This window comes from Rhynchophorus ferrugineus, unplaced genomic scaffold (genome assembly GCF_030347505.1).
Source record: "Rhynchophorus ferrugineus isolate W39M unplaced genomic scaffold, kcgeb_rfMv2 rfM4, whole genome shotgun sequence".
Taxonomy (NCBI): domain Eukaryota; kingdom Metazoa; phylum Arthropoda; class Insecta; order Coleoptera; family Curculionidae; genus Rhynchophorus; species Rhynchophorus ferrugineus.
The window spans coordinates 37,101,877-37,123,106 of NW_027472583.1; the positions used below are offsets into that span (position 1 = coordinate 37,101,877).

At 37.7% G+C, this 21,230-nt stretch overlaps 1 protein-coding gene and 1 long non-coding RNA gene across 3 annotated transcripts in view; one reads left to right on the forward strand and one right to left on the reverse strand.

The window, feature by feature from the left end:
- LOC143195027 (putative JmjC domain-containing histone demethylation protein 2C) overlaps positions 1–21,230 on the reverse strand; it is a 549,561-nt gene that overhangs the window by 366,304 nt on the left and 162,027 nt on the right. For both annotated transcript variants that reach the window (XM_076401869.1, XM_076401868.1), the window contains exon 4: positions 14,828–15,031. In XM_076401869.1, the coding sequence (XP_076257984.1) occupies positions 14,828–15,031 (204 nt within the window). The remainder of the gene's footprint in view (positions 1–14,827; positions 15,032–21,230) is intronic.
- Positions 19,461–19,897, forward strand: LOC143195063 (uncharacterized). Its single transcript, XR_013005456.1, has 2 exons — positions 19,461–19,598; positions 19,656–19,897. It is a non-coding gene; the product is annotated as an uncharacterized LOC143195063 (long non-coding RNA).

The window sequence follows — 21,230 nt, forward strand, 5'->3', positions numbered from 1 at the left end:
ACCTCCATTCACCGAGCCACATCATTTACCCTAAAGTACGAACGTATTTATTCGGTGATAGTTACTGTAGTGGACTGAAAATAGAGAAGCCTGATGAATTTGATATCTATCTAGTTTTGGTACTTTCGAAGCAGTGACACGTCTGGCCGAAAAAACTGTTGCTGCGTTGAGATAACGCCTAATAAAACACGTAAGGGATGGCTCGAATTTAAAATTAAAAATGGCTTAAGGTAAGGAATTAGATAAATTTATTTTGAACGATTGTTTGAAGACGGACAAGATTCTATATTGGCTGAAGAGCTTAGTGACAAAATCGCTCAACGAAGTTAAAGAAACTGTTAATGTAAAAATGTCGGAATCGACAATTCCAGGAAATCCTAAAATACAAATTTTAAAATCTGATCCAGCTATAACTCTATTTCTGCATGAAGGATGTATACGTGTGAATTTAGTACCATCTTTTAAGCTGGGTAATGCACAATGGCCCGAAGAGTTTAGAATCAACCCATTCGCTTCTAGTCTTTTCCCAAAAGTAAAGGAATTTCTGTTAGTTCCTAAGTCGCTATACCCAAATAGATATCATCTGTGGATGCGATCGGTTCAAGGACAAGAAAATAAACTTATTAAAGGAAAAGAACATCTTAAACCTGCACTAAGACTGATAAAGAAAATACGTTCCTCCATGAATCGGGTACAAATTACTAGTTAAAAGTATAAAAACTGTCTATATAATGGAAATATTTCATATTATTGGTTTCCAAAAGCCAACTTATTAGAAAACGTTAAACCAGATGTTATTAAACAGCATCACAAGGAATTAACTACAAAGATTAACAAATTTATAAAAGACAATAAAACAAACCCTCTTATAACAGCAGAAATAATCTTGAATAACTTGGAGTATCACGATTTTTTGGAGGATTCTGGAGTATTAAAGTTTCTACCTGTTCCAGAGACATTAATTGCAGGTAATGGAAATCAAAATCAAAGTGTTACAGGATTATTCATGTTTGTATACCCTATGTGCTAAACATTATGGACAATGTTGGCCTTAAGCTTCCTTCGTTCCTTAATCCTGTTTAAGTTTTGAAGTCGTTTGTTTTGTACACGCGCAAAGTACTGACAGCAATGTCCAGTAAACGATAACGAAAATCTGGCATCCCCGAGACATTGATCTCGGATTTATCGAAGGGTATTTTCAATCATGAAGTCACTGACCATTGCTCAATTGAGACATGCCACTATCGACTACACACGCGTCTCTTCAGTTAACACCGTGCTGGTCATTTATTTTTCGTTTTGTATTTTCACCTTTCTATAACGTCAATAAATAACGGTAATATCATGTAACCATCAGAGTTTTATTTCATCCAATTTCATTCATTGAGCCATAAGCCCCTAAAGTACAATATATAGAATATTATTTTCAATATATAAATAATAGGCGTTGTCACATTTTTTTCTTTGAATCATTTTTTCCTCACAGTCTATACTTAATTATTGATTACATTTCCAAGTGTTATATTTAAGCAGTTTTAGCAAGTTATTTTAACAGCTCAATTGAAAACTCCCCGGCCTACCATAGTAAAACACATTTTTTTGGCAAAATTAGTTTTTTTTTATTTAACATAATTCCGTTCAAAAGTGATAGATACACTGATTATAGCGACCCTCCAACTTAAAATAGGCCTCAGTTTCGGCGATCATCTCTTCATTCGATGAAAATATCTTCCCAGCGAGCATTCTTTTAAGATATGAGAACAGGAAATAGTCGCCATGGTGCATTATCTTGGTAAAGTAGCACTTTCGTTTTCTTAAAATGCGGCCGTTTTCGACGATTTAGTCCTTCAAACGGTCCAATAACACTATGTAATCATCGCGGTTGATGGTCCTTCCTTTTTAAGGGTCTTCAATGAAAATTATTCCATGCGCATCCCAAAATACAGACGCCATAACCTTGCCAGCCGACTGTTGCGTTTTACCACGCTTTGGAGCGGATTCATCTTTTGCAGTCTACTCGAATGGCATTCGATTCTTCGGACTTCGGAGTGAAACGATAGAACCATGTTTCATCCATTGTCACATATCGATGCAAAAACTCGGGTTTATTACGCTTGATCATCTTGAAACATTGCTCCGAATCATCAACTCGTCGTTGTTTTTGGTCAAAAGTGAGTTCGTGTGGCACCCACTTTGCACAGAGCTTTCTCATACCCAAATATTCGTGAATTTTTTTTTATTTATTTAATTAATACATTGTTACTAGTCGTTTCCTACAATCTGTCTAACCTACAATTTGTCTTTATGCTAACTTAAATCTAGGTATATAACTAGGAGGACACATCGGCCCTAACTCAGTCTCTGGTGAAATAATGTTTATACATGTCACTGCTGAATTTTTTAATATATGCACCTCACTACACAACACTACACAAGGTCAGATGGTTTGATTCTTTTGAGTCTGTGTTCTGTTCTGGTGGTATGCAAAAGTGCAATATTTCAATATTCGTATGAGAGTGGAGTCTTTCCTCATGCCCCCTTGCAATTCTCTTGATTTCTGGACTGACTGTGGGTATCTGAAGGTCTCGATGTAGGTAATCAGTCCTATAGTATTTGGGAGCACCCACAATACCTCCCAGGACTTTTTTCTGAAAAATTTTATTTATGTTACTCTTTGCAGAACACCCCATAATTGAACTCCGTATGTTCATACAGGTTTCAATATTTGCTTATATAATAGCAATTTATTATGTACCGATAATTGTGATTTTCTTCCAATTAGCCAGTACATTTTCCTATATTTCAATTCCAGTTCTTTTATTTTCTTCTTTATATGTTCCATCCAGCGAAGTTTTGCATCGAGATTCATTCCGAGATATTTAGCGTTGTTGCTATATGGCATGATAGTGTTATTTAATGTTATTGGTGCTAGTACGGTCTGTTTATAGGTGAACAGCACATGTACAGATTTACTTTCATTAATTCTTATTTTCCAAGCTTGTGTCCAATTATTTATACTGTCACTTGACTGTTGTAATTTTCGTGAGGCTTCTTCACTATTGTCTCCGACAGCTATAATCGCAGTATCACTAGAAAATATAGCCATTGTGATATTTTCCATTTGTGGTATAACACAAGTGTAAAGTAGATAAAGCATTGGTCCCAGTACACTTCCTTGTGGTACACCTGCTTTAGATTCTTTTATTGTAGTGTAGGCTTCTTCTTGTTTGACTCTAAACATTCTGTTTGTAATATGTATGATTTTAATAGTTCGGTGTTTTGTTTTGGTAACATTTTCTGTAGTTTATGAATAAGGCCTTCATGCCAAACCTTATCGAAGGCTTGTGCTACATTGAAAGAATATAGCTGAGCATACTTTTTTACTTTCGGAGACTTATTCAATAACATCTGTTATTCTGTGGACCTGGTCAATTGTTGAGTGCTTGTTAATAAACCGAAACTGATGTGTTGGTATTAGGTTTTTTCTCTCTATGATCGGTTTTATTCTTTTCAACAGGAGTTTTTCAAAAACCTTAGATATTACTGGCAGCAATGATATAGGTCTATAGGATTTTATTTCGTTTGGTGACTTCCCAGGTTTTGGGATCATTATAATTTCCGCCATCTTCCAAATATCTGGGACATGTTTTAATCTAAATGCTGTATTGATCAAGTTGGTAAGTTTATAATTCCCTTTCTTAGTAGTTTTTGTACTAATTCTCCTGTTATTAAATCGTAGCCTGGTGATTTCCTGGGGTTAATGTCAGTTTTAATAACTTTGGATAACCCTTTCGGCGTGACTAATTCAATCATCGAATTTTCAGCTTCTATGTCCAGAAAATTATGTTCAATATTAGTTTTGTTTGGTTTGAAAGTTTTTTCTAGATATTCAGCAAATGCTTCTGCTTTTTGGCGATTGTCACGTGCCCAATTCCCACATAGGTCTCTTATAGATGGACTGTGTAGACATGAGCGCTTTAGATATTTTGTGGCTTTCCAAAGTGAGTAATCAGTTTCTTTATCATCTGTTAAATTTGTGAGATAGTCATTTATGGTTTTGTTTTTTATTTCCAGTATTTCTCTTTTCAGTCTTTGGGTTATATTGTTTAAACTATTTTAGCTTACTTAAGCAACTTGTTGAATATCTACTACGAAGTTTTCTGCTTCAAGATTTAATCAATTCATCAATGTTCAATTCTTCAGCAAATCCTTCCTAGTCTGTTCTCTTGTTTGTTAACGTTGGGTTTCTTTCTTTTCTTATTATATTTTTGCTCAGCGTCAGAATCACTGACGTATGATCTGAACTTAGCTCAAAATTTTCTTCGACTCTTATATAGTTGGATGTTATGTTCCTTACTATGAAGAAATCTAACAGGTCTGGGGTTTTATCTTGATCAGTCGGCCAATAAGCTGTTTTTCCAGTTGACATGTAACTACATCTTAGTTCAGTAGCTGCTTTATGCAGTTCATTGCCTTTAGTTGTTGTCCTACTTGGTGGATCCCTATCTTGTATTTTTTGCATTAAAATCACCTCCAATTATAAATTTCTCCCAGGTTGCTTAGGACATTCAAATAATTGTCCTTTTTTTGATTGTATCTTGGAGGACATTCTCCGGCATTCCTATTAGTTTAAGTAGCAATTTATTGGTGGTTGCTTCATCTTCCTTGGTGTCTCTTTGGCTACTTTGACTGATACTTTGGGCATAAGTCATTTCACAATTAACGTTGTTATATTTTTTCGGTTGTTTCTTTTCACTCATTGTTTCTTGAGGTTTAACTTGAGCTATTTTATTTCTCCTCTCTTGTAGTATTTTAGCAACTACACATCCTCTATAACTCAGTTCCGTGCTAGCTCTCGAAGAGAACGGTCGTGTCTGGTCCGCCGAACCTACCTGCGCTTCCGAGAATTACCCGAAACTTTCCCTAAGACGGTCGACCCGTTATCACGTTTCACCAGTGCCTACGTCAAAAAAAAAGCGTCTGTAAGCGCCGAAAAGGCGTTTTCACAGACAAGGCAATGGCGTCATGTACGTCAGAGCCGACGTCGCCTCCTGAACATAATCCCAGTGTTCCAAATTCAAATGGACCATCTTCAGAAGACAGCCGAGAAGTGCTCATAATAGAATTAAGAAAACAGAACGAAGACCTGGGAAAGCAGATAGCTGACCTTAAAACGTTCGCAAAAGCCCAAACAGACGCCCTGAACAAACAGACGGAAAAGCTGGAAAAGAGCGAAAAGGCTTCCGAAGAGCTCAAGGAAGAAATAAAAACTCTCACAGCTACGATAACACAATTCATGAAGCATCAAAAAGATGCCATGGCAGTAAAGATTCCCGCTGCCATAGAAATCTAGTCCCAGACACCAGCTAAACCGGCACAACACTTAGACCAAACTGAAGACTCAGACGACGGTTTCACCTTGGTGGGAAAAAGGAAAAGAGGGCCCGTCACTCCACCTCAGGAAAGCCAGCTGTCGAAGGCCGGCAACAAGGGAAAACAGGCTCCCAAATCACAACCCAATCCGGTAGCCAAGCCAGCCACTAAATCCACCCAATCGAAAGCCAAGGCTAACGTACAGCCTTCGAATACAAAATTTGCCACCAGACCAGTGCAAAACAAGCCGACCACCAAGACGGCCCCACAGCCAGTACCGAAACAAGTTACCACAAGACCAACCCAGCCTGCGCAGGTAAGTAGCCAGGCCACTAAACAAGTCTTAACCTCCACAGCAAAAACAGTGCCAACCGTTTCGGCGACGGTTTCTCAAAGTCCTCCAAAGGAAAAAATTCCGCCTATAGTGCTCCGTGACAAGAAGAGGTTCATGGAGCTCATTAGAATTACTAAGGCACAATCAATAGACATTATAACCCGAAACAAAAAGGAGGGCATTTTCTTATTCGTCGCCACAAGCGACAATTACCGTAAACTCACTACCCTGCTCGAGGAAAGGAATTACCCTTACCATTCCTTCTGTCATCCGGAGGAGAGAGCATTCCGGGTAATAATAAAAAACATCCCAGAATCACTCTGCATTGACGAAGTACGTGAACTTCTCTTTGATCAAGGCTTCCATCCCAAATTTGTGCAAAGATGGAAATTAAAATCCGGGATAGAACTACCAATTGTTCAGGTAGTTGTCCGTCGCGAAGAGCGACAGATCATATATATGACCAAACTCGGCGTCATCACAGTGAAGGTCGAGGTCCAGAGGGGAAACGGCCAGCCAGTGCAGTGTTTCAACTGCCAGCTTTTCGGGCACTCCAGCTCATATTGCCGAGCCCCCCCACGGTGCGTCAAATGTGCCGGGCATCTCGACACTAGATCCTGTACCAAAATCCCAGAAGCACCTCCAAAGTGCAGCAACTGCGGTGAAATTCATACCGCAAACTTCAGCGGTTGCAGCTGCCGTCCTGCTCCAAGAAAACCAAAAATTCCGACAGAAACCAGGCCTCCACAAGGTTCTGCATGGAGTAACCAAGGTGGCAGGAAGCTAGCCCAAAAACTAGCCAGCGCTACCCAGCCTGCTCCAACTCAAACTCCTGCTCCAACCAATACACCGGACCTTAACTCCACAATGCAGGCGTTTACTGACCCGCAGGCTTTCCTACAAGTGATCGCCCTGGCTCACCAACTTGCTCGTCTTTTTCCAAATGTCGCCGCCTAAGCGGCAACACTTACCTGTCTCTATAACTTTCAGCAGCCTTTAACTCTTCGAAATGGCTGCTCCGAAATCTCTTATACTGATGACATGGAATGCAAATAGCTTACGCGGAAAGCAAGCGGAATTGGAAGACGTCATGACATTCTATGACGTCGACATCGTGCTCATCCAGGAAACTTTCCTGAAACCTTCGCATCGTCTCTCTTTCGAACACTTTGTTGTGGACAGAAACGATAGAACTCCGGGTCGAGGCGGTGGAACCGCCATTCTCGTCAGAAAAGGAGTCAAACACGAGCTCCTTCCATCGTTATCAGTAAACAACTTCGAAACAACCTCCATTAAAATCGAGATCCAAGAACGTCCCTTCGTGATTACATCCCTGTACAGGAAATCTTCTGCATTCAACTATGCCGAATACCGATCACTCGTCGAAGGAAAATTTCCGAAAATAATAGCCAATAATAGCGACTTCAACGCCCACCACCCCACCTGGGGGTGTTCCGGAGCGAATCCCGCAGGTAACGCCATCGTAGCCCTAAGTGCAGATCTGGGCTACGGTCTTGCCTTGTCAGATGAACCCACCCATCACCCTAGTACAGTCTCTCAAGGCGCAGCAAGAATCCTTGATTTCTTTATTCTTCAAGACGTAAATCGCGATTCCGAAGTTCGAGTCCTTGACGAACTAGACTCTGATCATCGTCCGGTCCTTCTCAAACTCGGAAACTGCGCCACCACTCAACTCCCACTAACAAGATTCAGGAAAAAAACCGACTGGAAAAACTACCAATCTCTTCTCCTGAAATCCGATCCCATTCCGAAAATTAACACACCAGAACACTTCGAGGAAGCCGTACTCAAGCTAACTCGCGATATTCAGTCTGCTCACGAATCTTCCACAGTCAAAATTTCATCACAACCCCAGCCGTGGAAAAACAACCTTCCCGCTTCTCTTAAACGTGAAAATCTCTTAAACATCAAAAACGGTTTATGCAGATTAGCTCGATTCACCCTTGATGCTGCAGACAAAAGGGAGGCGAACAGAGCATGAAAGAGGGTAAGGGCGGCCGTCTCAACTTGGCGAGCAATGAAATGGAACTCATTTCTCGCGGACCAAAGGCTGGATGGCCCCCCTTCCTTCTGGCGTGTCTCCAAATGCCCCGTGGGGAAGACGCACAATGTCAACCCTCCCCTGAAGTCAGCGGTTACAGGAAATTTCGCAGTCACTGACCAAGAAAAAGTCGAGCTCCTTGCAGAGACCTACGAAGCTCAAATGAAATGCCTCCCACCCGCACAGAACACTAAAGCTAAAGACATTGACACTGTCATCAACGAATCCAACTCCGTCAAAAGACCAGTAACCCCCGCCTTTCTTCTCAACCATTTTGTGTCTCCAAAGTCTCTACAGACTATGATCGGCAAACTTCAAACCAAAAAATCTCCAGGTTTCGATGAAATATCGATTACCCAGTTAAAAAAGCTCCCGCATAAGCAGCTCGTAGAACTGGCAAACATCATTAACTCCATCATGAGACTGCAACACTTCCCGGCGTCTTGGAAACACGCACATATAGCGGTTATACACAAGAATGGAGCAAAATCATCTCCATCTGATTACAGGCCTATCAGCCTTCTCAGCGCCATTTCGAAGCTTGCCGAGAGGGCAATACTCTACGCTCTCAACTCTTTCACAAAGGAAAACAACATCATTCCAGATGAACAATTCGGCTTTCGCGCTCACCACTCATCCGTCCATCAAGCTTCCCGTCTGGCTGCACATATCCATCATGCTCTTGACCAACGTAAAAAGCTTGGAGCAGTTCTTCTGGACCTAACCAAAGCCTTCGACAAGGTCTGGCACGACGGATTGTTCGCAAAGTGCGTGCGGCTAGGCCTCCCAGGAGACCTAACCGCTCTCATCAAGTCCTCTCTCTCGGACAGATCTTTCCAGGTCAAGATCAGGGCGTCACTTTCCAGTCGTAAACAAATCGATGCTGGCGTACCTCAAGGTTCCCCGCTGGCCCCAGCCTTATTTAATCTCTTTATTTCAGATATGCCGAGAAAAGAGCATATTGACGTCGCCTTTTACGCTGACGATACTGCTTTCTTCACGGCCGCCAGGTTCGAAATTACAATTCATGAACGTTTACAGAAGCAGCTCGATCATGCGGTCAAGTGGTTCAAATTTTGGAGGTTGCAAATCAACCCCCTGAAAACCCAGGCCATCATTTTCCACAAGAAGCGTTACGCACTGCGCGTCTCGCAACTTAAGATCGACACCGCAATAATTCCATGGCTGGATAACGTCACGTACCTAGGTCTTCACTTCGACCGGCGGTTCGGTTGGCATTCCCAAATCCAGAAAGCAATCCAAAAAGGTTCGGGGATAGCAAACCTGCTATCTTCTCTGATCTGCCCCTCTAGCAGACTTCCCATCTCCATCAAATGCTTATTTTACAAGATGTTAATTCGGTCCGTACTCCTCTACGGATCTAATGTCTACTTCAAGTTTGTTACACCCAACCAGGTCAAACGGCTTCAAGTTTTCCAAAATAAGCTCCTCAGGGGAATATAAAACACTCCATGGTTTGTCAGAAATAATCAAATTCATAGGGAAACTGACACTCCAGAAATCAAGCACTTCATATCTCAATCATTCCACAAACAACAACTCAGCTCAAGTTCTTCTGAAAACGCGCTTGTTCGCGAGCTGGTCGACATGCTGGGAGCTTAGCACCGCGTCACCGCTAAGCTCTCCCACTTTTCCAGGCTGAAACGACCTCATCCGTCGCTACAGTCATAACTTTTGCCCCCATACAACAGTACCCAGTTGTGTGTTAACTCAGGTTGGCGAATCAATAGAATCGCCGGGCCCTCGTGCCCAATAACGGCTGCCCGATCAGCGGGTGCCATATCCCAAATTTAATGCAGTAGCAGTAGTGATCCACAGGGGTCAACTGTAAGGCGGTTTCGGTTTAGTGTATTGGTAAGCCCAGAGGCAGTCCCACATAACCCGGTCCAACTTGTCACTCCAGGGCATTCCACCGCCTGGTTTTTAGGCCAGAACAAAAAAAAATCCTCTATAACTTGCCGGATGTGCTTCATTGCAGTTTGCACATTTCGGCTTAGCTTCTTTGGGTTTTCTCCACTCTGTGGTGATATGTTTACCTGAACATTTTACACATCTAGGTTCTCTTCTGCAGAATTTCTGTGTGTGTCCATGCAATTGGCATCGTTTGCATTGCGGTATTAAGTTCGATTTTTTTAGAGGTTCGATTTTTATTTCGACGCCTAAAATTCTTTTAATACCAAAAATGATTTTTGTGTCCGTGTCATGTTCAAAGGCTAACATAAATAGAGGTAATAGCTTCTTGTGGACTAAAATTTCTCCTTCGTTATTTTTGGTCTTTTCTTTTTTTTAAATATTTATCGCATTTAAGCATTTAAGTCCATTTTGGTTTAGTTCTGCGATAATTTTTTCACTTTTAGCTGTTGATGGAAGCCCTCTTGCCATAACTTTGATGTCTCTGGTTTGTTTGTATTCATAAGAGTGCCATTGCAGTTTCAGCAACTCTCAACAATCTATTATTTTTGTGAATGTTGTACGACATTCGGCGTTCATTTTTATTTGTCCATTGCTTAGTACCGTTGCTTTCAATACTATATCGTTAGACCTCAGTGTTTCCTATAGCAAGTCAAAGTCGGTAACATTACTTACGATAATTTGGGTTGGCCTGGGCATTCTAATTTCTTTATTTTGTTCATTATTTTGTTTTATTTTTATTTGCTGTGGTGAAGACCCTGGAGAATTATTTGCTTTTCTTTTTTTATTTTTAACCGTTATCCAGCCTACTTCTTTCTGCAATTCTTCATCTGTTTCGTATGTAACAATTGAACTGCTTTTGTTGGCTTGGTGGTTTATCGTTGTTTTGTACTTGCCCTCAGAGCTTTGTTTATTTAGTTGTACCTGGAGGGTATTTATTTCTTTTTGCAGATTGGTTAATGCAATTTCAAGACTCTCCCGCGCCGACTTTTCGTTCATCCACGCATTGTAGAGTGCCTGTTCGTTCTGGGTTCTAGTTGTGTTCTCTACATCAAAACTGTAATTGTGACACAGATATTGCACTTTTGCTTCGTTTCACTGACCGTCTCTCCGCACACATCTTTACTCTGTGAAAGTCAAACGTCGACTATATTCGCGAATGATATGATGTACACGTTCAGGTGATACCTTTAGAGTATCTGCTATTTCATTCAATTTCAATTTACGGTCATTCAAAATCATTTTGTGAATTTTTTTAATATTTCCATCGTTAACAACCTCTTTTAGGCGCCCACTGCGTTCATTGTCGTCGGTGCTCATTTCACCACGTCTAAACTTAACATACCAATCCTTGGCAGTTGATTTTCTTGGGGCAGTGTCCGGAAACTCGGCATCAAGGCAAGTTTTTGCTTCAACTGTATTTTCTCCCTTCAAAAAGCAATATTTAATCATCACGCGAAATTCCCTTTTATCAATTTTTTTCACAATAACAAAAGTTGCTTCACTCAAAATGCTATAATTCACAAAATAATGATCCAGCAGCTGTCAAATTTATACACGCATCTTTTGAGGGTCAGGGCTAACTAAAAACCTATGGATTTAATTCTAGAAGCGTCATCTATGTGTCAGGCCGGGGACTTTTCAATTGACCTGTTAAACATGAGTTATTTATTTTATTATTGGTAAACTTGATGGGAACACATTTAAACCGTTTAGTTTCATTCGCAATTATATGGTCTGCTTGTTCTGTCTATTACTAATAGTATTGTATAATCGGCGAATGTTGATAATAGTGTTATAGATAATAGAGGTATAGTACTAGGATATTAGATATAAAGCCTAAGAAAAATAATTAAACTATAAATATTTGTTCACCTCACACAAAAAGGATCAATACACCAGATGGCGAGTCTATGGGTATATAAAAACCTAACGTCGCTAGTTATTTCTAGATGTGAAATCTACAGTGAATCATGTGATGAAATACTGTATACGCAACATAACATATATGATAACAAAGTGAAATGCATGAACTACAGCAATAAGCGGTGCTCGGTCCACAAACAGCAGCTACAAAATTGATACCCTGTTTAAGAGAAAAAAAGAAACTCGCTCATCTAGTTTACCTAATGTACCAATACAACATGCTCAGATACATATTCACAAGGAGTTAACACATATCAGATCCAAGCTTACACGCGAACAACGTAAATACCCACTGTACCTAAAACACATGAATGAGTAATATGAATAAACTATAAAATGTATTCAATACTAGCAAGCCAACCAGATGTTTGGGTATTTAAAATACTAATTAGACGTCTGAAATACTAGTGGACTCCAGCAACATTCCAGGGAACTTAAATGAAACAAAAAGAAGATATAAACAGATTATGTTATGCTGATTGCTTGTTCATGGCGCATAATTCTACTGAAGCCATATAATATAGTGATAACAAATATTACAAAACATATTTACAAATTGGTTTAGAAAATTAGACCCTTAAAGATATCTGAGGATAATATGTTTATGTAATTCAATATGCATATATAAGTTTACATGAAAATTTGAGCATTTGCAAATTGCTTTTCAAAAAGGCACCAGGTGTGTTTGGTGTAGATGTGATCAGACAACACCTACACCAAAGCAACATCGTACTGAAGAATCAAAGCACAATTTTGAGTGAAAAAAACTTTTTTTTTTTGCTAAGTGGATACAAAAACCTGCTTCTCTAGTGTTATGGTTTAATATTTTCAATGACGCTGTAGCTATTTCCTTTAATTTCCACGTTAAATCTACTATTCTTGTCTTGCTATAAGAATGCCACATCAGACGATTTCTTAATATTCGTTTTAAAGTCAGGCCATATTGCTTCCCATTTTATTCTAGTAAAAATAGACAATATTTTATTTTTCTTATATTAGTGTTAGATATTTACTCAATAAATTACGCAGTTATTTTATTTAATATTAAAATGGGCAGGCGAAGTAAAGGTGTAGCCCGTATGAGGCAAAATAGGAATAAAGAATCAATTGATTGAAAATAAGGAGCGCTTCAGGCCGACGGTTCCGCTACCTAATCAAGGTGATATGACAAATGTTCTAACTAAACAACGAAAAGTTATTGTACCTGCCGGGAAACGAAACCGCGACCTCCGTTAGGGAGCTAAACGCTTTAACCATTACACCATAGTAGCAGTAGTGTACAATATTTCTACGACGTTTTAGATGCTATAGTTTGTGCTTAAAAAAGCAAACTGAATGGCTTCAGCACTGAATGACCAATTTTCCGTCACATCAGCTCAGGAATAACATTATACACAAATACCTGATTATTATAGATAAAAAATATGTGAAAATATTTTACATGCCTTTGAAATTTGAGCGTTTCCCCACTTGTAAAGTAAGCTTAAGCTCCTGGTTTTGATCTAATTAGTGGAAGAATCTTAAAAGTGCTCTCATTCTTATTTAATGCCATGCTAAGACTTAATTATTTTCCTAGAACTTGGAAAGTGGTTCAAATCATTATGATTCCTAAACTTGGGAAAAATCTGTGATGCGTAAATTACTCGAAAAACTATACATTAAGAGACTTAAAATAATCGCAGAAGAGAGAAATATTATTCCAGACCATCAATTTGGCTTCCGTAATAAACACGGAATAATAGAACAAATACACAGATTAGTCAACCAAATTAACAAAAATTTAAACAATAAAAAATATTGCTCCGCTGCATTTCTCGATATTTCTCAGGCCCTCGACAAGGTGTGGCACACTGGACTGCATGTTAAATTGAAAAAGCTTTTACCCCATGCGCACTTTCAACTGTTGAAATCGTACCTCACAGACAGTCATTTTATTGTCAAACAGGGTGATGAATACATTGACCTACACCTAATATATTCGGGTGCTACGCAGGGCAGTGTTTTTGGCCCATTGTTATATCTATTGTATACAACTGACCTATCGGCCTCAAGAAACACTACTGTTGCAACATATGCTGACGATACAGCGGTTTTATAATCACGCGAGGATCCAATATCACCCACAAGAAACCTCCAACTTCATCTTAACAAAGTCGAATTGTGGTTGAAAACGTGGCGTATCAGAGCAAATGAGACAAAATCTACTCATGTGACATTCACCCACTGTAGAAGAACATGTTCCTCGGTAAAATTGAACAATCATGAACAACCACAAGCAGACAACGTTAAATATCTGGGAATGCATTTCGATCGACGTTTGACATGAAAAAAACATATAGTTACAAAACGCAAACAGCTTGAGCTTAAACAAAACCAAATGTACTGACTGATTCATCCCCATAGAGCCCGTAACGAGTGTGATTCAGAGTGTTAGTGCATAGTACTCTGAAAGGCTATTAGTGCATCTTAATGCACTCGCCAAACAGTTAAATGTGCGCGAGTGAAGTGCGTAGGCTCAAACGCAAACTGCCATACGAACTGATTAATAGACACATAGAGTGAGATTTAACAATCTCTAGAATAAGCTATAATAGTTTTCAGAATAAGTTAGGATAAACTTTAAAACAAGTTAGAATAGTAAAACTCTATTTCATAGGTGGTGTGGGAAAGAGTTTAATATAAATATAATAAAGCTGCCATACAACAGTGTAAGCCCTTTACCTTTAAGTAAAATGTACTATAATGTTAAAATATATATAAAATAAAATATTTTTATATTAATTTTTATATATTCAATTAATATATTGTTATATGTCAAAACCATGAGAGCATATATTTTGATTTGAATTTGAATTAAGTCGACGTACTTTTATTTTAGACGGACTGTAGAGATCATCAGTTGAGTGGACAACAACCGACGAAAGCTATCCATCATAACCAAAAATAAGTTATTCTATCAAAAGGGCACAGAAACATTGGATAAGCATCAGGATGAATGTAAAACTTTTGAAAAAAAAATAGAGAAGCTGATTTCATTTGATAAGAACTTGATATGAAACATTCCCACTTCCCAATTCAACGATAACAATCATGGGGCCTCAATTTCAAGAAGTTACTTAACGCGTTCATAGAAGCACTTCAGTTCTTAATCTAGTTAATTAAAATCATCAAAATAAAGATGAACTATTCGGATGACTTACCCTAGTAGCTTCATTGTATCCAATTATCACAGCTGTATACCACTGAGTAGTGCCCTCGGCCCGATACACCTCCACCCGAAATCCAACAAGAACACTGGGTGTCGTCAGCAAGATTCTTTGACCGTCCTGCAGTTCGGCCCAACGTTTCACAGCCAGCCGTAAATCGGGGTAATCTTTGACACCTCGAAGAGATGTATCCCATTCCTGCAAAAAAATACATAAACAATCAGATTTGAATAATATAAATCAAAAATGTAATTATTAAAATTACATTTTCCGACAAAAGTGGTGACTTCTGCTCATAGTATTTATATTTGTCTATTTATGTTTTGACGCTTAACAATGTAATCGCGATCTGAGAACCTGATTGAGGTATACATTAAAAATCATCGTGGCCGGAAATTCAGCTAGTTTCGGAACTATTCGTATACTCGTCGGAGCAATCTACTCGCCGCAAGCCGAAATGCTAAAAGTCGATGTTGCCAAATTTACAGCTAGGCTATTTGCTTTATGAATGTATTTTATTTTAGAAAAATAATATATTTAACAAGACTTTCTGACATTAACTTTTATATTTTGTATTGAAACAAAAAATAATAATAGATTAAATATGTTATGTTATGATTAAAAATGTTGCATATTTTAAGTTATATTGTGACGTTCCCTTTTACTTAAAAGGAAGGCCTATTAGTTTAACATTTCACTTTTCGCACACGCTTTTTAACAGGATTACAAATATGGAGACTCAAAGTTAAGTTTAGTTTCAGTAGTTTCAAATAGGATAAATTAAATAACTGACTGACTATGATTACATACTTAGTAGCAAGAGAAAGATTTAACCATGAGATTGCTGCACAACTAAAGCCAATGACCAGAAGGATCATCTGCCTTATCTGTGTTTCCAATTTAATGATTTTAGTATCCATACATACTGAATTTCGGCAACATCTTTGTCGGATCCATAATATAGATGTTAAACAATCTAATCTATATTTTAAGAATTTGTAAGGCTTTGAAAGTTGGAAGCCACAGGATGGAAAACAAAAAAAATATTGCTTAAAGAATTTCTCAAAAAACAAGAAGTTAAGAAGCTATATAAGTATCGTATAAGGAGCTATCATCAAGGTAATATTTTCCATAAAACTATCGATATTATTATCTTACGAATGAATTTTAAGTAGGGTACGATAAGTCATGAAGAGTTACAGGCAAAAAATTAATTTGAGTCTGTCTATATAAGTTTGATTATTGAGTTTTTAGGTACTTGAGTCCTTGATTTCAATTTTGGTGGTGTTTTTTTAGAGGGTAAGCCCTTTTTCCATGAAATATATTAACCTTGCCTTTATTTGGAAACATTTTCTATTGCAACCTTTATTGTATTGTAATTAATTAGTAATTAGTGAGTACAAAGAACTGTATCTACAAGAAAGTTGTTATAAAATTTTATTTATATATAATACATTTGTAGTATTGTATAATTAAATATGTGAAAATTTAGTAAATAGTTTATGGCATAGTTAAGGTTCATTGTTTTATATCATCTAATTTATAAGTTAAAATTAATATTAATTTTTAAAATATATAAATAAATATAATATAAAAATTTAGTATTATACTGAATTTTTCATTTTACCTCCTCTAAAATGTTTCGTAAGTTAATGTCACGTTCTTACTGTTTTTTTAAAGGTCATATTTACTATATGGTCTTTTAAGTTTATTTTAAGTTATTTTAGTTTAAAGGTTCTTTAGTAATACGTCGTGGATATTTGTGGATATCTGAATAAATTAATTGAACAAAAATGTTATCAGATATAATTTATTTTAACATTAATTTATTAGTACATCTAATACATATATTATCGAAGGACTTAAAATTACAATTAAGAACACATGTGTAATAGTTTGTAGGTTTGATTTGTTTTGTTTACATTGAACTCGTTTCCACACCATCCATGATGTAGAGTTTCTAGGCGCGTTCACAGAAAACTCACTACCCTGCCCGGGGAAAGGAATTATCCTTAGCACTCCTTCTGTCATCCGGAGGAGAGAGCATTCCGGGTAATAATAAGAAACATCCCAGAATCACTCTGCATTGACGAGGTACGTGAACTTCTCTTTGATCAAGGCTTCCATCCAAAATTTGTGCAAAGATGGAAATTAAAATCCGGGATAAAACTACCAATTGTTCAGATGGTTGTCCTTCGCGAAGAGCAACAGATCATATATATGACCAAACTCAGCGTCATCACAGTGAAGGTCGAGGTCCAGAGGGGAAACGGCCAGTCAGTGCAGTGCTTCAACTGCCAGCTTTTCGGGCATTCCAGCTCGTAATACCAAGCCCCCCATGATGCGTCAACTCAAACTCCTGCTCCAGCCACTATACCGGACCTTAACTTGCCAATGCAGTCGTTTACTGACCCGCAGGCTTTCTTGCAAATGATGGCACAGGTTCACCAACTTGCTCGTATTTTTCCAAATGTCGCCTGTGGCAACATTCCCGTTTCTTTAATTTCTAGCAGCCTTTTAAATCTTCAAAATCGCTGGTCCAAAATCTCTTATATTGCTGACACGGAATAAAAACAGCCTACGCGGAAAGCAAGCAGAATTTGAAAATGTCATGACATTCTATGACGTCGACATTGCTCTAATCCAGCAAACTTTCCTGAAACCTTCGCATCGTCTCTCTTTCGAACACTTTTTTGTCTACAAAAACGACAGAACCCCGGGTCGAGGCGGTAGAACCGCCATTCTCATTAGAAAAGGAATCAAAAAAGAGCTCCTACCCTCGTTATCAGCAAATAACTTCGAAACAACCTCCATTAGAATCGATATCCAAGAGCTTCCCTTCGTGATTACATCCCTGTACAGGAAATCTTCTGCATTCAACTGTACCGAATACCAATCACTCGTCGAAGGAAAATTTCCAAAAATAATAGGAGGCGATTTCAACGCCCACCACCCCACCTGGGGGTGTTCCAGAACGAATCCAGCAGGTAACGCCATCGTAGCTCTAAGTGCAGATCTGGACTACGGTCTTGCCCTGCCAGATGAACCCACTCATCACCCCAGTACAGTTTCTCAAGGCGCAGTAAGAGTCCTTGATTTCTTTATTCTTCAAGACGTAAATCGCCCTTCCGAAGTTCGAGTCCTTGACGAACTAGACTCTGATCATCGTTCGGTCTTTCTCAAACTCGGAAACTGCGCCACCACTCAAGTCCCGCTAACAAGATTCAGGAAAAAGACCGACTGGAAAAACTACCAATCTCTTCTCCTGAAATCCGATCCAATTCCGAAAATTAACACACCATTAATTAGTAAAGAATAGACCAAATTATTGACAATTGATGGATCGCATGTTATTGTAAATGTCAACAGAATGCAGTTAGAGCAAGTGCAGAAGTCCAACTATTTAGGACAACAGAAAAAAGTGATATCTAATAGCCGTGGTAATAAGTGTAATGGTAAGTACAGATATGAACGAATCGAATGATTAGAGCTCTGCACGAGACCTTGCGCGAACATTTGGAGAAGATTCAGCGAACAGCTCTCGATTCGCAGTATTTTCTGGTTATTGGAATGAACTTGTAGAAATGTTCGTCAGATCGGTCGGTCGGAATATGTAGCTTTTGATGCGATTGTTTGTCCGAATACTCGCTAATATTTTGTGGAAGGAATTCGCACGGGAACTGAAAACACTGGCTGAATAAAAACGTATTTATAGCGATATTAAATGATACATGTGGTCGACAGGAGAATGGACAGGATATTAGGTTATGTAAAGGAAGCAAGGTAGCGCTGTGGAAGTGGTACCGTTACAAGGGGGCAGAGAAAAGAAAACAGAGCGAGACGTGGTCGTGGTAGTCGTTTATAGCCGGGAATAGCATGGTACTAATCTACCAGCATTGACAATCTTAGAACTTAATGTAGGTGAATACGTGGAAGCCTAAATGGTCGTAGTGGTCGCTACAAGGTTCGTCCATCGATCGATGGACGAAACTCGTGGCGCGTTTAGTTCCTTTATGAAAGTCTCTCCCAATAACGATCTGGTAGTTTCCATCGTTTCGCTCGGAGACATGTATTGTTTTGTTTATAACTATACTTTTTACACCACTTTTTTTGTTAATAACTTTTCCACGATACGTGTACGGCGTTTTTTTCCTGTAAAACAACGTTTATTGCTAACACAATAAGTACTGTCTGGGCGTTTTTTTTTAAATATCAAATTGCTGTCAGAATGGCTAGTAACATAATAAAAGTTATAAGGAAAATATACTAATAAGATTGAAATAAAGCTCGTTTGAAAATTAGGGTAAGAATATCTCATAAAACTCTTATGCTAATACAACTTTAGTATTTTATTTGTAGTTTGCAGAAGAAATTTGAAATATTTACAGTTCTGTAATGACTACCAAATAATACAAAATCATCAGAAGGTATATTCAGCCGCACCAGTATGTACATATGTAGAAATTTCACTATGAGCTAGACATAATCATAAATCATAAATTAAAAAACTCTATTTGGTGGCATAAAATTATAAATGTAGTCATCAAATAATTCATCCATAAAGGATAGAAACAAGGATTATATAGACAGGTACGAATATATTGGATTACCCTTTGGAATGTATTGGAGTAGATTATCTTTTATATAATAAACCAAAAATAAACTTGCTAACAGCACATTGGGAGATATGTTGGAAAAAATGAAGTACTAACATCTTCATACTGCAGTGATATGATAACTGCTGTCTAACGTAAGAATAACATAAGTAAGTGACTCTTTTCTAAAAATTACTGTACTTAATGGGCTTTACTCTATATTTTAGGTAGAAAATATGGTAGTCTCAGGCACTTTTTTGACCGAATTGTAGACCTTTATAACTAGGAATAATGGAAAAGAAACCAAAAAAAAAAATTGTTGAGAATAATGTAGTTAATGGCTGGTTATTGTTACATGTTGATGTGTTTATACGTTTTATTGTATCAAATACAATGTTCTATATATTAAATAAAATTTGTAAGGAAAATATAACATTATTGTATTGTATGAATATTTTTTCAATTGTTATTTTTAGTATTTGTTTTTTTATATATGCCCCGAACAATTACACATTGAAAAATAATATACCAACAACCCTTGGTAAATTTTCAAAGATTTTAATAATTATTTTATATGATATTTTTTAAATACATTTCCCTCGTCATTTGTAAAATAGTTTTTCTATATTATTTAACAAGTTTTTTGCTATAAAGGGTATTAATAAGTATAAAGAATACAAAATAATTTTTATAAAAGTAATTCTCTTCAATATAATGAAAAAACAACGACAACTCATATTTTTGACAGGTTTAATTTTGTTGATAATTTGTAATAAAGAAATCTACTTATTTAAATATTATATCTTATTTCAGAAACGAGATTTTTGCCAGGAAAATACAAATATTATACTACGAATTTTTTGTTTTTTATAAAATGTTTATATAATTATACGTATTATTAATAATTATTAATAGATATTAAAATAGATTTATCATTCAAAAACATCTTTCTAGTAATAATTAAAGTACTAGGGAGAAACAGGGTTATTTTATTGAAAGCCAAACTTATTCATAATCCCGCTAGTTCTTCCAGGAATCCGCGCTGGAAATAACGCGTCGAACACTAGAACATAAGCAAACTGTTCGCCGAATTCAGTTCTGCTACTTTCTTCAATTTACGGTAATTCAAAATTATTTTGTAGATTTTTTTAATGTTTTCATCGGTAACAACCTCTTGGGGTGTCCACTGCGTTCACAATCTTCGGTGCTCTTTCACCACGTCCATTTGTAGATTTTGTTGACTGCCACTTGTTGCTACTGCCCTAGGCATATGTCGTTTGCCATAATAATTGTGTCGTCACAGAGGTTCCAAGTAGTGTTTCTTTTGTTGTTGGAACATCAGCAGCGTAGAGCAGATATAGAAGAGGTCCTAAGACGCTACCTTGTGGAACTCCAGCTGAAATAGTTTTAAATGTCGAGCTATTTCGTGCGATACACTAAATTTTCTTCCGAAAAGATATGAAAAGCAATTGACAACAGTTACGCGGTAACAATTTACTCATCTTACAGATTAATGCCAAACCCGATCAAAATCTTGTGAGACATCCAGGAATATTGCAGGGCAGTAAATATTTTCCTCAAATGCTATTTCAATAGCCGCAATTACTCTGTCAATAGCCGCAATTACTCTGTGCACTTGATCGATTGTTGAATGGTGATTTCGAAAACCACACGGGAAATCTGGTATTATTAAAAAAATCTTAACACGTTTAAATATTAGTTTCTCAAATAGTTTTGATATTACAGGTAGCGGCGAAATAGGCCTCTAAGATTCGACTTGTTCTGCAGGTTTGTCAGGTTTT